Raw genomic sequence first — 14163 nt, 5'->3', positions numbered from 1 at the left:
CCCCGCCATTGGACAGCCGCGCGGGCCCCACCCCCGACCCCAAAAAATAAAAAAAATCAAAAAATGAATTTAAAAATAAAAATAAAAGAAGGTGGGGAAGTCAAAGGCAGAACTCCGTGGAGTTTCTCTCTCTAGGTGGGTGGGAGTTTCTCTCTCTTGGCGGCGATAATGGAGAGAAGGTGGGCGGAGGCGGCGGCGCCGCCGTGGCTGGAGAGGCTGCTGACGACGACATTTTTTGCCACGTGTCGGATCCACGGCGAGGCGGCGCGGAGCGAGTGCAACATGTTCTGCTTGGACTGCGCCGCCGCCGCCGCCTTTTGCTTCTACTGCCGCGCCGCCGCCCACGCCGACCACCGCGTCGTCCAAGTCCGTCCTCTCTCTCTCTATCTCTATCTATCTCTATCTCTCTATCTCTCTAACTCTCTCTGGGTTCTCTCTTTTGCTCGATAATTCGTTGGTTTCTCTCTCTCTCTGTGTCTCTGGATACTCTACCTCTCTCTCTGGCTCTCTGGGTTTTCTCTCTTGCTCGCCATTTCTTTGGTTTCTCTCTCTATCTCTCTCTGGGTCATTCTACCTCTCTCTCTCTATCTCTATATCTCTCTGGATTCTCTCTCTTGCTCGATAATTCGATGGTTTCTGTCTCTCTGTCTCTGGATCATTCTACCTCTCTCTCTGGCTCTGTGGGTTTTCTCTCTTGCTCGCCATTTCTTGGGTTTCTCTCTCTCTCTCTCTCTCTCTCTGGGTCGTTCTACCTCTCTCTCTCTCGCTTGTTCGCTAATTCGTTGGTTTGTCTCTCTATGTATCTCTGGATCGTTCTACCTCTCTCTCTCTGTGGATTTTCTCTTGCTCGCCAATTCGTTGGTTTCTCTCTCTGTGTATCTCTGGATTATTCCACCCCTCTCTCTCTCTCTTGCTCGTCATTTCTTTGTTTCTCTCTCTATGTATCTCTGGATCATTCTACCTCTCTCTCTTGCTCGCCATTTCTTTGTTTCTCTCTCTATGTATCTCTTGTTCATTCTACCTCTCTCTCTTGCTTGCCATTTCTTTGTTTCTCTCTCTATGTATCTCTTGTTCATTCTACCTCTCTCTCTTGCTCGCCATTTCTTTGTTTCTCTCTCTATGTATCTCTGGACCATTCTACCTCTCTCTCTTGCTCGCCATTTCTTTGTTTCTCTCTCTATGTATCTCTGGATCATTCTACATCTCTCTCTTGCTCGCCATTTCTTTGTTTCTCTCTCTATGTATCTCTGGATCATTCTACATCTCTCTCTTGCTCGCCATTTCTTTGGTTTCTCTCTCTATCTATCTCTGGATCATTCTACCTCTCTCTCTGTCTCTCTGGGTTCTCTCTCTTGCTCGCCATTTCTTTGTTTCTCTCTATGTATCTTTGGACCATTCTTCCTCTCTCTCTGTCTCTCTGGTTTCTCTCTCTTGCTCGCCATTTCGTTGTTTCTCTCTCTGTCACTCTGGGTTCTCTCTCTTCCTCGTCATTCCTTTGGTTTTAATCTCTAGATCATTCTCTTTCCCCATCTCTGAATTCTCTCTAGCTCGCCATTTCTTTGGTTTCTCTCTCTATGTATGCCTACATTCTCTTCTTCTCTAGGTCATTTCTCAATTCTATCTCTCAATTCTCTCTGTTGCTCGCCGTTTCTTTGTTTCTCTCTCTATGTGTCTCTAGGTTATTCTTTCTCTCTGTTCGTTGCCATCTCTGTGTTTCTCTCTCTATGTATCTTTAGGTCATTCTCTCTCTCTCTCTCTCAGTTCTCTCTGTTCCTCGCCATTTCATTGTCTCTCTCTATGTATGTCTAGGTCATTCTCTCTCTCTCAGTTCTCTATATTCCTCGCCATTTCATTGTTTCTCTCTCTATGTATCTCTAGGTCATTCTCTCTCACTCTCAGTTCTCTATGTTCCTCGCCATTTCATTGTTTCTCTATGTATCTCTAGGTCATTCTCTCTCACTCTCAGTTCTCTATGTTCCTCGCCATTTCATTGTTTCTCTCTCTATGTATCTCTAGGTCATTCTCTCTCTCTCTTTCAGTTCTCTATATTCCTCGCCATTTCTTTGGTTTCTCTCTCTACGTATCTCTAGATCATTCTCTTCCTCTCTGAGTTCTATCTGTTGCTCGCCATGTCTTTGGCTTCTCTCTCTCTCTCTGAGTTCTAATTGTTGCTCGCCATGTCTTTGGCTTCTCTCTCTCTCTCTATGGATCTCTAGATCATTCTCTCTCTCTCTCTGAGTTCTATCTGTTACTCGCCATGTCTTTGGCTTCTCTCTCTCTCTATGGATTTCTAGATCATTCTCTCTCTCTCTCTCTCTAAGTTCTATCTGTTGCTCGCCATTTCTTTGTGTTTCTCTCTTTGGATCTCTAGATCATTCTCTCTCTCTCTCTCTAAGTTCTATCTGTTGCTCGCCATTTCTTTGTGTTTCTCTCTATGGATCTCTAGATCATTCTCTCTCTCTCTATGAGTTCTATCTGTTGCTCGCCATTTCTTTGTGTTTCTCTCTTTGGATCTCTAGATCATTCTCTCTCTCTCTCTGAGTTCTATCTGTTGCTCGCCATTTCTTCGTTTCTCTCTCTACGGATCTCTAGATTATTCTCCCTCTCTCTCTGAGTTCTATCTGTTGCTCGCCATTTCTTCGTTTCTCTCTCTACGGATCTCTAGATTATTCTCCCTCTCTCTCTGAGTTCTATCTGTTGCTCGCCATTTCTTCGTTTCTCTCTCTACGGATCTCTAGATAATTCTCCCTCTCTCTTGCTCGCCATTTCTATGGTTTCTCTGTCGCTATGTATCTCTTGATCATTTTATCTCTTTCTCTCTCTGTATCTATCCGGACATTCATCGGTCTCATTGGTGATCTCTCTCTCTTCTTCTCCGCTTCTGGATTCCATAGCCCATTCTCTCTCTAGGTTTTATCTCTCCCTCTCTACCCGCCGTTGGTGATTTCTGTTCTTCTGCAAACTCGCGCAGCTTTTCTCTCTCTCTTGTTTTCTGAATTCTCTCTTAAATTCTCTCTAGGTTCTATCTATCTCTCTACCCATGGTCAGTTGTTCACCGAATTATGTCTCTTCTTCTGCGAACACACGCCGTCTCTCATTGTCTCATTATCTCTCTAGGTCTATCTCTCTCTGCATCCTTATACAACGTATCTCATTCTTCTTTATCTCTCTCTCATTGTCTTTCTTAGTTCTCTCTTTCTCCCATTCTTCGGCCCATCACCCTCTGAATGCCCTCTTTTTCTCCATACCTCAATTCCACCATCTCTCTCTCTGGCATACATTTTCTGACTCTCTCGCCCATTCTTTCTCTTCCTTTCAACCTGACTGAACTCTCTCTCTATCGTCCGTTCTCTCTCTAGACTCTCTCTCTATCATATGCATTCTCCTTGTCTGAATTTTCTCTGTCCATCTGTCAATCACGATCCCTCTTTTGGCCATTCCTCCATCTCTCCCTCTCGCTCGTTATTTGATTCTCTCTCTGTTCTCTCTCTAATTTCCATTTATCTCTCTCTCTTCATCTCATGAATTCTCCTTGTCAGAATTCTCTCTCTACCCACCCTTCGATCACGATTCCTCCATTCCTCCATCACTCTCTCCGTCACTCATTCTCCTGATTCTCTCGCCCATTCTCTCTCTAGGTTCCACGTATCTCTCTCTCCATCGCATGCAGCATCCTTGTCTGTCTTCTCTCTCTGCCCACCGTCCATTCCAATCCCTCTTCTTCTCCGGCACGCCATTCCTCCATCTCTCTCTCTCCGTCACTCATTCTCCAGATCCTCTCGCCCCTTCTCCTCTAGATTTTATCTATCTATCTCTCTCTCTATCATGCACCATAACTGGATTCTCTCTCTCGGTCATACATTCTCCAGATCCTCTCGCCCCTTCTCCTCTAGATTTTATCTATCTCTCTCTCTAGCATGCACCATAGCTAGATTCTCTCTCTCCGTCGCTCATATTTCCGATCCCCTCGCCCATTCTCTCTCTAGATTTTATCTATCTATCTCTCTCTCTAGCATGCACCATAACTGGATTCTCTCTCTTCTTTACTCATTATTCCGATTCCCTCGCCCATTCTCTCTCTAGATTTTATCTATCTATCTCTCTCTCTAGCATGCACCATAGCTAGATTCTCTCTCTCCGTCGCTCATATTTCCGATCCCCTCGCCCATTCTCTCTCTAGATTCCACGCATCTCTCTCTCTAGCATGCGCCATAACTGGATTCTCTCTCTTCCAAACGGTGAAGATACGGCGGTCGTCTTACCACGACGTGGTGAGAGTCTCGGAGGTGCAGAAGGCGGTCGACGTCAGCGGGGTCCAGACTTACGTCATCAACAGCGCCCGCGTCGTCTTCCTTAACGAACGCCCGCAGCCCAAGACCACCGCCGCAACCGCCACCGCCGGCGGCGGCGCCGCCGCCAAGTCCGCCGCTCACCTTTGCGAGATCTGCTCTCGCACTCTCCTCGACCCGTTCCGCTTCTGCTCTCTCGGCTGCAAGGTTAACGCCCTCGTCTCTCGTCTCCCGAACTATGCCCTTCGGGGGACGAAGTTTCAAGTAGAGCAAGTCTCGTAGATTCAAGTACTGTTATTACAATTAATTATTAAACTTAATTATTCTGAATTATGCAGTTGGAAGGGATAAGGCGGAGCGGCGGGATGGACGGCGCGACGTTTTTGTTGGACGACGGCGACGGCCGCGTCGAGCAAGCGACGACATCCGCTGGTAACAGGCGGCGGGCCGGCGGAAGTGACGTCACCCGCGCCGCCAAGTCACGGCGGCGGAAGGGCGTTCCCCGCCGGTCGCCGCTGACGTCATGAGCTGACATGGCGAGCTCGTTAACAGACGGGTCGGCGACTCGGCGACTCGGCCGGGTCGTTATTGGGCCGGGGTAGGCCCATTTGGGGGACCACTCGGAAAGCCGCCACGTGGGCCGCTCCGGCTCGCCTAATTATTATTATTTTTGATTAAATTGAGGATGCCAGCTGGATAAGCCTGGCTCCTCGCTGGCCCGCCCGCCGGCTAACCGCCACGTGTCCCCTCCGATTAAATTTATTGTAATTTAGTCGCAAAATTCCAAGAAGAGAATCTTTTTCACGAATTTGTTGGGGTCTGACGTGGCGGGCCAAAGGTGGGCCCGGGCAAGTGGGCCGAGGCCAGGCTGGCCTATTAGCCTGCGGTCAACGTCGGCCCAATAATTTCCCTACCTATGTAATTAATTAGAAGTGGGTTGTAGGGATTGCCTTGGCTGAGAGGACAGGGGTCATTATAGTCACAGTATATTCTTGACATTGCCAGGCTAACTACTGGGCTCACAGGCCTTTTGGCTTTATCTTGAGAAAAATGTTTATTGGGTTTTTTTCTTGGAGGCCCAATAAGCCCATAGAGCATCCCTCAGTAGGGTTTGTGTTTCGGTTTGATACTTAATATCATAAGATCTGAGATCCAGGGAAATTGAGATGACTTCAGATGCATGTATCGGATATTGGACTGATATCGGATGTTTTCCTGATAGTGGTTATTAAGATGGGTACTGAAGGGTTTGTGACTGTGGCAGATGACTAGAATATGATATCCAGATATTGGAACTGCTCTGTGTACCAAATATCCCTGTCCAGATGTTGGTAGTCAATTATCAGCTATTTATTTATTTATTTGTGTAAAGATACATTACGCGTATGGAAGGGGGAAAAAATTAGTTCTGGACAGTCAAATGAGCATGATACATCTCATATATCTGTTGGGAGACCAGCCAGCTTGAACCTAGAACGTGTAGTTGATATTATGGTTGAGTCTGGGTGGGGAAATTTTATCCTCTGCTAACTTTGATAGTGGATCGAATTTGACAGCAGTCCTGTAAAATTTCCTCCAATGAGTTTAAACTGTATTGGTTTTAGTAAAATCACCAATCCACATTGTTCAACTCTTATTGAATGACATATTGCAAGTGTTGGGTAATAGCTAACTAGGCCTTTGAAAATATATTGATGCATGGCACTACACCACATAAATTTTACGTCTACCTTTGGAGAGAGAGCAAAACTACTATCCAATCCAATACGATTGATATAGTGAGGGAAATATGATTAGCTTGAGACAAGAGTCATTTTAATTGGGGCAGTATGAATTTGTCATGAGTTGGTGTAATTTCATTTTTGAATAAATGTTGAACTCTAGTTAACATTGAGATAGATAGTAATGGATTGACTTTGAGGATTCGATTATTGTTAATATTATTACAAATTATCCAAATTATGTTGCAAGAATGGATGAGATAAATAATAGATTCTGTGACATTTTTAGGATATAATTCATGTAATTAGTTACTGCTACTATTATAAAAACCATCTAAATTCTAGCTAGAGTCCCTGATTTAAATAATCCAAATAAATAAAAATTTACTCTAGTCTTTGTATAATGTCCTTAACACAATTATTTTTTTTCCTTGTATTTGTGTATTTTACCCATTTAAAAACTACAACTTAATCACAAAATATTTTTTATAATGAAATTTATTGTATTAAAATTTTCTTAAATGCATTGAACGTGATAATAAATCTTCAATATACATGTTGGCCCATGTCTAGTTATTAACATAATTTTAGGTGCAAATTTATTTTACTTGGGGGAAGTCTGTGAAAATCATTTTTTGGGCTGGGAATTCGGCATTTCCTACGTTGCATTTATTTTAGTAGGTTCACTTGAGCATCACTATATTATAAGTCAATCATATCTCACATAATACTTTCAGTATCATGAAAATGCCAATAATGTCACCTAATAATGAATGTCCTTTCAGTGATACAATCATTATCATTATAAATGTTATTCTCCCACCTCCCATACCATCAATCCAAACATCATTCATCGAAATCACGTAGGAAATTTTCTTTTTGAATCTAATTAACGATATCAATACTGCCTTACTCTTCCCTAATCTCTCTGTTCTATCGATATTCTTATCATATTCTTTCATAATACATGTAGTCTTATTATAATCTTAATCTCACCATCTTCTTATTGCAAATTTTCTCAATATTATCATATGTTCTATATTATTCACATTCAATACTACCACTATATTGATTATCATGATTGAAATATGTAGAAAAATCAAGATCAGAGTTAAATAACTAGAGGTGTATTTTGAATGATCTTCTTTGACCATCTCTTCTTGAATTTTGTAAAAAATTAAATATGTTTGATTAAATTTCAACGATCTAGGAGTAAAAAAATAAAGTGTAAATTTTCATACTATTTGTGATTTCTTACATAAATTATTTGCTCAGAATAAAGTATAGGAGTAGTAGAATAAGAATAATAAGAAGAATAAGATGAATAATAAGGAGACAAAAGAAGAAGAAAAAAAACAATAAAAAGAAGGAAAAGGAGAAGGAAAAAAAGAAAGAGAGGAAGACGAGGAGAAAGATAAAGAAGAACGGTGACAATGAGGAGGATAAATCGTTAATGGATATAAAAATGGATACCAGATACCCATATAGTTAAAGGTTTTGTTCACATTTTGTTCGTAATCGGGGATTCTATTGTCAAGTTATGATGTCTGGTTATCAAAGAGAAAGAGTCACACAGAGACAATCGAAGATAGGGAGAGAGATAGAGGGAACAAGAGGCTGGAAGACCAAGAGATCAAACAAGAGACTGGAAGAATGAAACACAGGGAGAGAACGAGAGGGAGGAAGAGAACAAGATAGAGGGGGGATAGAGAGAGATAGAGAGAGACAGAGGCTGACATAACTTGTTCTTCTTTCATGTAATTATTATATATACAATTAAAGATTATAGTAATTACAATATCATTATCATCTTAATGATATCCATTAGGGAACGGCATGTCCGGGATGTGACAGGAAGGATGATGGGTAGTGACAGACAGGAGCATGACAAAAAGTTCATCTCCCCTCTTGTCACATGTCCCAGGTTTTTGGAGAAGTCCGTCACATTTGCGTCATGCATCACCGACTCCATCATCCTGTCTTCATCCCGTCACCGGACGGTGTCCCCATCACCGGTGACAGAAATATATGAATATTCATATTTCATAAAGACTTATTTTTGGCATATTTACCAACATAACAAAGATGAGTCATCACGCATCAGTCATCGGGGGAAGGTCCAAGCCGTCCAGCAACGGATTGGTCTAGCAACGCTTGGCTTCTTGATAAACCGGTCAAATAAGTCGTTTAAGGATCTGATTTATGCAACAATATTTATAAAATTTCCTTAGAATAGGGTAAGTAAGGGTTGAATCCTCAAGGAGCAGGTAATGATAAAGTAAATTATAATTCAAATATATTTTGAATTACTTTCTTTGGTGATTTTATATATTTTTGGATTTTTAACTGTTCGTCAAAAGATAAAATCAACTAAATGATATAAAACTACTCAAAATTATTTTAATTAAATAAAATAAGTATTAATTTTTTTTATTATAACTTTAAAGACAAATAGAAACTTAGGCCGCATTTCCCACAATGAAATTGCGGCAGAAATTAGTGGACTAAAATTACTGTAACGTTTGCTTCAGGTGGAAATTTTTAGTGTCGTTTGATGCATTGAAAAGCTTGAAGTCTAGGCTATTCTCTGTCCTACACAAAATAGTGAGAAAATTTAAATCAAACATTCAGGAGATTACACAAACTTTGTTGTCACTTCCCCCAAGGGCCAAGTGGTGCTCTTTCTCCAAGAATCTTAATCACCCTTGAACTCTCTCTCCCACACTCTTGTATAACAAGAATGGATCAAAGAAATATGATGCACTAGACCTCCAAAAACAAGTTGGTAGAAGAAATACAAGATGAGATACAAGGAGAGGGGAGAAGAGAATAAATAGAAGTGGCCTAACTCTCCCAGCCATTGGCTTTAATTCCAAGGGATTGGAGGGCTAGGATTTCTTGATTTAGCCTGGAACCCATGTGCCCACTTAGATTTAAAAATAGATCATTCAAATTAAAATTGTGGGTTAGTTCCACAGCTCTTGCCTTTACTTGACCCAATCTTTAAGGATGTTTGAATGGACTTCTAGAATGAGCTTCTTGTGTATTGGCCTCCTCTCATTATCTATTGGCTGTCTAATTTCCTCCCATTTGCATCACAAATTCAGCATTATATTTACCTGAACCTGTTTATCAAATAAAACTCCAAGAAGCTGTGTGAAATCCCCTTGACTCTAAAGAGTCAAGTGGGGTTAGTCTCAAAAATCAATAAAATATATAAAATAGAGATTAACAAAATAAATCATAAATCTATTATTGTATCCTTAAATGGTGAATAATGCGGGTGAAATATAGAAATATTTGGTAAAAATTAATTGTAAGAGCATAATTTTACTGATGTAATTTGATGTCATCACTTCTCAACTTGATCTCTTCAGTGAGGCTAGACTCTACTATGGGATAACCGGTAAGTGCTTAATGCCTTTTGCATTTAGATTTCATCAATATTATGGGTGAAGATGATTTAAGTTCTCACGTGACACATTCATCTTATTTTTGAATATAGAATCACAACTTCATCCATCAATCCCAAAGTCAATCGGGGTGTTTAGCAGTCAATATGAGCATTAAAGATTGCTCATTTCCTCAAAACGAGGTTAATTGATGCCAGCATAAAATTCAAATTTATTTGTCTCATTTCCTTAACTATTTTCTCTCTGCACTCTCTCCTCCTTCTCTGTTCTCTCTCTCTGCACTCTCTTTCTCCCCCTCTATCTCTCTCTCACTGCAATCTGGAGACTGGAGGTCTGTTTCTTTTATCTAATCGCATTTTATCAACCCCCAATTTTATTTAAGTTATTTTATTCAAAATATTTTTGTCCCATCCATTTCAGCACTTAATATATTCAAAATATTTTGGTACCATTATATTTTTGTTTTTTGATTTATTGATCTATCAAAAGGTCTGAATCCATATTTAAAATTGCCTTCAAAGCGGTATGAAGGTTTTTATTAAGACACCTTCATCTTATTTTAGAATTTATAATCGCAGCTTCATCTGTCAATCCCAGATTCAATCGGGGTGTTTATCAGTCCGTATGAGCCTTAAAGATTGGGCATTTCCTCAAATCCTAAAATAAGATGAAGCTGCGATTATAAATTCTAAAATAAGATGAAGGTGTCTTAATCAAAACCTTCATACCAGCAGCAAATTCAATGTTCTTTGTCTCATCCCCTTAACAATTTCCTCTCTGAACTCTCTCTTTCTCTTTTGTGTTCTCTGGCCTCTGCACTCTCTTTCTCCCCCTCTGTCTCTCTCTCTCTCTTTATATATATATATGCACATATATATCTGCTCTATCTTTATCCCCCTCTACTCTCTATACTTTTCTAACCTCTCTATCTCTCTGCAGTCTCTCTTTCTCCAATATATTTTCACTCTACAATCTCTCTTTCTCCTTCTATGTTCTCTCTTGCCCTGCACTCTCTTTCTCCTTCTATGTTCTCTCTCGCCCTGCACTCTCTTTCTCTCTCTCTCTATGTATATATATGTATATATGTATATGCACTATCTTTCTTCCCTCTGTACTCTCTCTACTTCTCTACTTTCTCTATCTATCTCTCTGCACTCACTCTTTCTCCAATGTATTTTCTCTCTACTCTCTCCACTCTCTCTTCCTCCTATGTGCTCTCTCATTCTACCCCCTCTTTCTTCGATGTATTTTCTCTCTGAAATATCTCTTTCTCTAAGAAATCTGATGGGCTCATGGATAACAGAAACATGATCTTAATTGACTGTGATGGGCCTCTAGTGGTTTCCTTTGAAAATTATACCTATTTTAAAATTTTAATATCCCATTCCTCAAGCTATAACTTTTTTATTTTTTAATTCCATAATTAAGCATATGAAAATCAATGCATGAATGCGGCAATATGTACCAAAGTATTTGTCTTTTCACAATATTGGCATAAATATGTTCCAAAGGTATATCTATTATTAAGATAGTCAAAATAATTTTGCCTCTGTAACGAGTAGTCCAAATGATGAGACTCAGTTACATATTGGAATACCAATGGAGAAGAATTTTGGAATAGTGTTTATGGGAATAAGTCACATCATTTTTATTATCTAAAATACAATGAACTTGGGGAGAAGACAATGACATAACTTATCGCATATATAACTGAGGAGGCATAAGAAGTAATTTTTATTTATTTACTGGTAGGCATATGTTTATAATATTTTAATTATGTATTTGTAAATATTTTAATTAATTTTAAGTATTAGTTTTGACCATCAAATCTCTGCTTTTACTATTAGGAATTTTTTAATTTCCCTTCTATTTTGGTGGCGCACACAACCACGCACCATCATCGGACATGACATCACTACCTCAAGAGACGTCCCGTGTCATGACACGTTACCAACGTCAACTTCAGAGTCCGGATCTGAGCGTCATTTAAAATTAGATTTGAATTTTAAAGTTATTTAAAGTTTTTTTTTTCCTCGAAGGCCTATTGTTAGGCCCCTAACTAGGCGGCATTCCCTACCCAGAGGCCTGCGTGCTTATTTGGAGGGCGTGTCCGTATTTTTGGCTCACGACATTAAAGGACTGAGTCATTATGGGTAGCGATGCCCAAATACCTGATCTTTCAGGCCATTGTCCCTATACGTGGTGATACACTACAAACGGTGCACGTGCACGTCCACGCCAAGGCGAGACGGGTCAGGTACGGTCTGCGCGTGCTGGGCGCGCGGGCTGATAGGTGTGTGCACGCGCCAAGCGCCGCACGCCAACGCCAAGCGCCGCGCGAGAGCGGGAAGCGCTTCGCGCGGATGCGGGACGCGCAAGCTGAGCGGTGTGCCGCAGGTGCAGCGCGCGGAGTTGTGCGGGGTGCTGTGCAGCGGCTGCGCAGGCAGCGCGCGCATTGCGTGTGCGGGGTGCGGGGCCGGGAGACATCCCGCCAGGAGACTAAGGCATGTGGTGCACTAAGATGGCCGGGACGACACAGAGGGCGCGTAGGGCTCCCGCAGGTAGTGTTGGGCGTGTAGCGCTCAGCTCGGGGCGTCGAATGTGGCGACGTCGCGCAGACTGCACGCGAGGGTGTTGACACGGGTGTCAACGGCGTGTGTGATCGTCAAGGCAGGGGTAGCATGTGTGATCGCCATGGCTGCGGGCATGCGGCACCCGGCTCGACGCACTTGTGTAGCGGCAGAGCGGGCGCGCGCACGCAGAGCGATGGCCTTGAGGCGGTGCGACAACACTACCCTGGTGCGAGGTGCCTCGTCTCGTTCGTTGTATCACCCCTCGTCTTCCCCCATGTAACGATCCCAACAATGATGTACTCTTTTATGATATTAATGCAATGACCCTATTCCCTGATGGGGCCGCCTCCCCACCATCTCCTCTAATCCCTTCTATGTGATCTTAAGCATTTGCAAAACTTCCACTACAAGAGATCAAGGCTGCTCAGTGTTTTGCCCTGAACACTGAGGCAGGCACCCATCAAATTCGAGCAAGAGACCTAGCTCGGGATTTGACTGTGTGACACCTATACATAGGCCAATGCTGTACTGAACTACTTGGTGATTTTATTTTGGAATTGAAGTTCACTTCTACGAAAAATTTGCCCTAATCTCCTCCCCATCGTCATTATCGCTGCCGCTAGCCGCCGCTGCCACCATCGAGAGGAATCCTCCTTACGTGCATCATCGCCCGCACAGTCATTGTGCGTAGTCGCATCGGCATGACTACCGCACACAACCACTGCCCGCACGCCCTCTGCCTGCGCAGCCTCCCACACGCCCATGCCTGCACGGTCATCCACCCATGCGGCTGCGGCACGCCACCGCCCGCCCACGCGGCCTCCCCACGCAATTACTCAATCACGCAACCGCACGCGCAGCCTGATGGAAATATAGGTGGCCTAATAGCCAAAATCACTATTGAACATGTGATTCTATATCATTAATGAATGCAATAGAAATTTACTTATTATCCAGTTTATTGATGGTGGAGCCCTAGGATTGATGTGGAGATCAAATGAGTTTACATGTGATGTCAACGCAGGAATTATTAGATCTTAATCGCACAACCTTTAACTTGTTCCTATTCTTGGATTATTGAGAAGGGCATTAATAAATCCTGATAAAATATCACCACTTGATCCAACTCACTAGGTGAGTATGATTGATCAAGTAAGTCATTGGTGTGGAGACACCTAGGACAAGTAGTGGGTGCTCTTTAAGAAAGAGTTCACTGAGTTGATCAAAGGTGAATCGTTGAATGGTGGTTAAACTAATATGTCAATCAGAATGATTCACATGTCGTAGTTATGATTGTGATCCTTTGACCTGAATCATCAAAGACATCTTGTGAGAGGAAGGGTGTACTTTGACCATAGTAAATGACTTCTTATCAAAAGAGTTCAACTGATATGTGTTGGGTGCTTCAACAATCTCATGGAGATGATTGAATGAATTTCAGGGAATTGTCATTAGGGAGTCATAAGTTCTCTTATGATGAAACACAACACTAAGGATTAGTACAATCCAATGATGGAATTGGGATTTGACTGTTAGCCATATCCAAAGGATCATTAGGGAGTCATAAGATGGATAAGGAAATATACGATCATGGGAACTATGACTGGCATGTTCCATGAAGTGAGATAACATCTTCTTTGTATTTCCAAGGACAAGAGGTGTAGCTTGGCACCCTTACTTTTTGGAAGCCATCCTAGTCCATAGGATTAGTTGGGCCATCAATTATAGTTCATGATGATTATCATAGTTGATGATTGGACAAACATATGTTGTTATGTTCAAATGGCCTTTAACTTGGTTGTACATGGGCCTAGAGGGTCACACACAAATAAGGAATGAGAATCTATGGGATATTATCTAGGGTAATGATCCATTGGAGAAATGTGATTTCTTAAATGGAAGCCCAAGAGTATATGTGCCCAATATAATTAGGGTAATGAGATTTCCCTAAATGGGCCCCTATATAAGGTTAAGAGAGGGGAAAATCTGTGTTCACCCATGCGAGACCTAACTTGCCCTCTCTTGAGCCTTCCTCTCTTCTTACTAGCTTGAGAGTCTTGAATCTTCCCCAAAAGAGTCTTGGATGGTGAGGAGATCATCTAGGCTCTATACTAGAGATCAAGAGGAGTCCCAAAGCTTATCCCCTAGTGTGGATACTTTTGGAGGA

The 14163-nt window shown here is 41.9% G+C and overlaps 1 protein-coding gene across 1 annotated transcript; it reads left to right on the top strand.

Moving 5' to 3' along the window:
- The first annotated feature begins 126 nt into the window (after nucleotides 1–126).
- LOC144710535 (PLATZ transcription factor family protein) lies at nucleotides 127–5097 on the top strand. Its single transcript, XM_078584345.1, has 3 exons — nucleotides 127–366; nucleotides 4245–4496; nucleotides 4628–5097. Exons 1-3 carry the CDS (start codon nucleotides 169–171, stop codon nucleotides 4814–4816), a joined length of 639 nt encoding a protein of 212 aa, XP_078440471.1. The 5' UTR covers nucleotides 127–168; the 3' UTR covers nucleotides 4817–5097.
- The last annotated feature ends 9066 nt before the right edge of the window (nucleotides 5098–14163 follow it).

Source organism: Wolffia australiana, chromosome 12, assembly GCF_029677425.1.
Source record: "Wolffia australiana isolate 7733 chromosome 12, ASM2967742v1".
Classification (NCBI taxonomy): Eukaryota; Viridiplantae; Streptophyta; class Magnoliopsida; order Alismatales; family Araceae; genus Wolffia; species Wolffia australiana.
The sequence above is the reverse complement of the archived record's forward strand: the minus strand, read 5'-3'. Positions and strand labels throughout refer to the sequence as shown.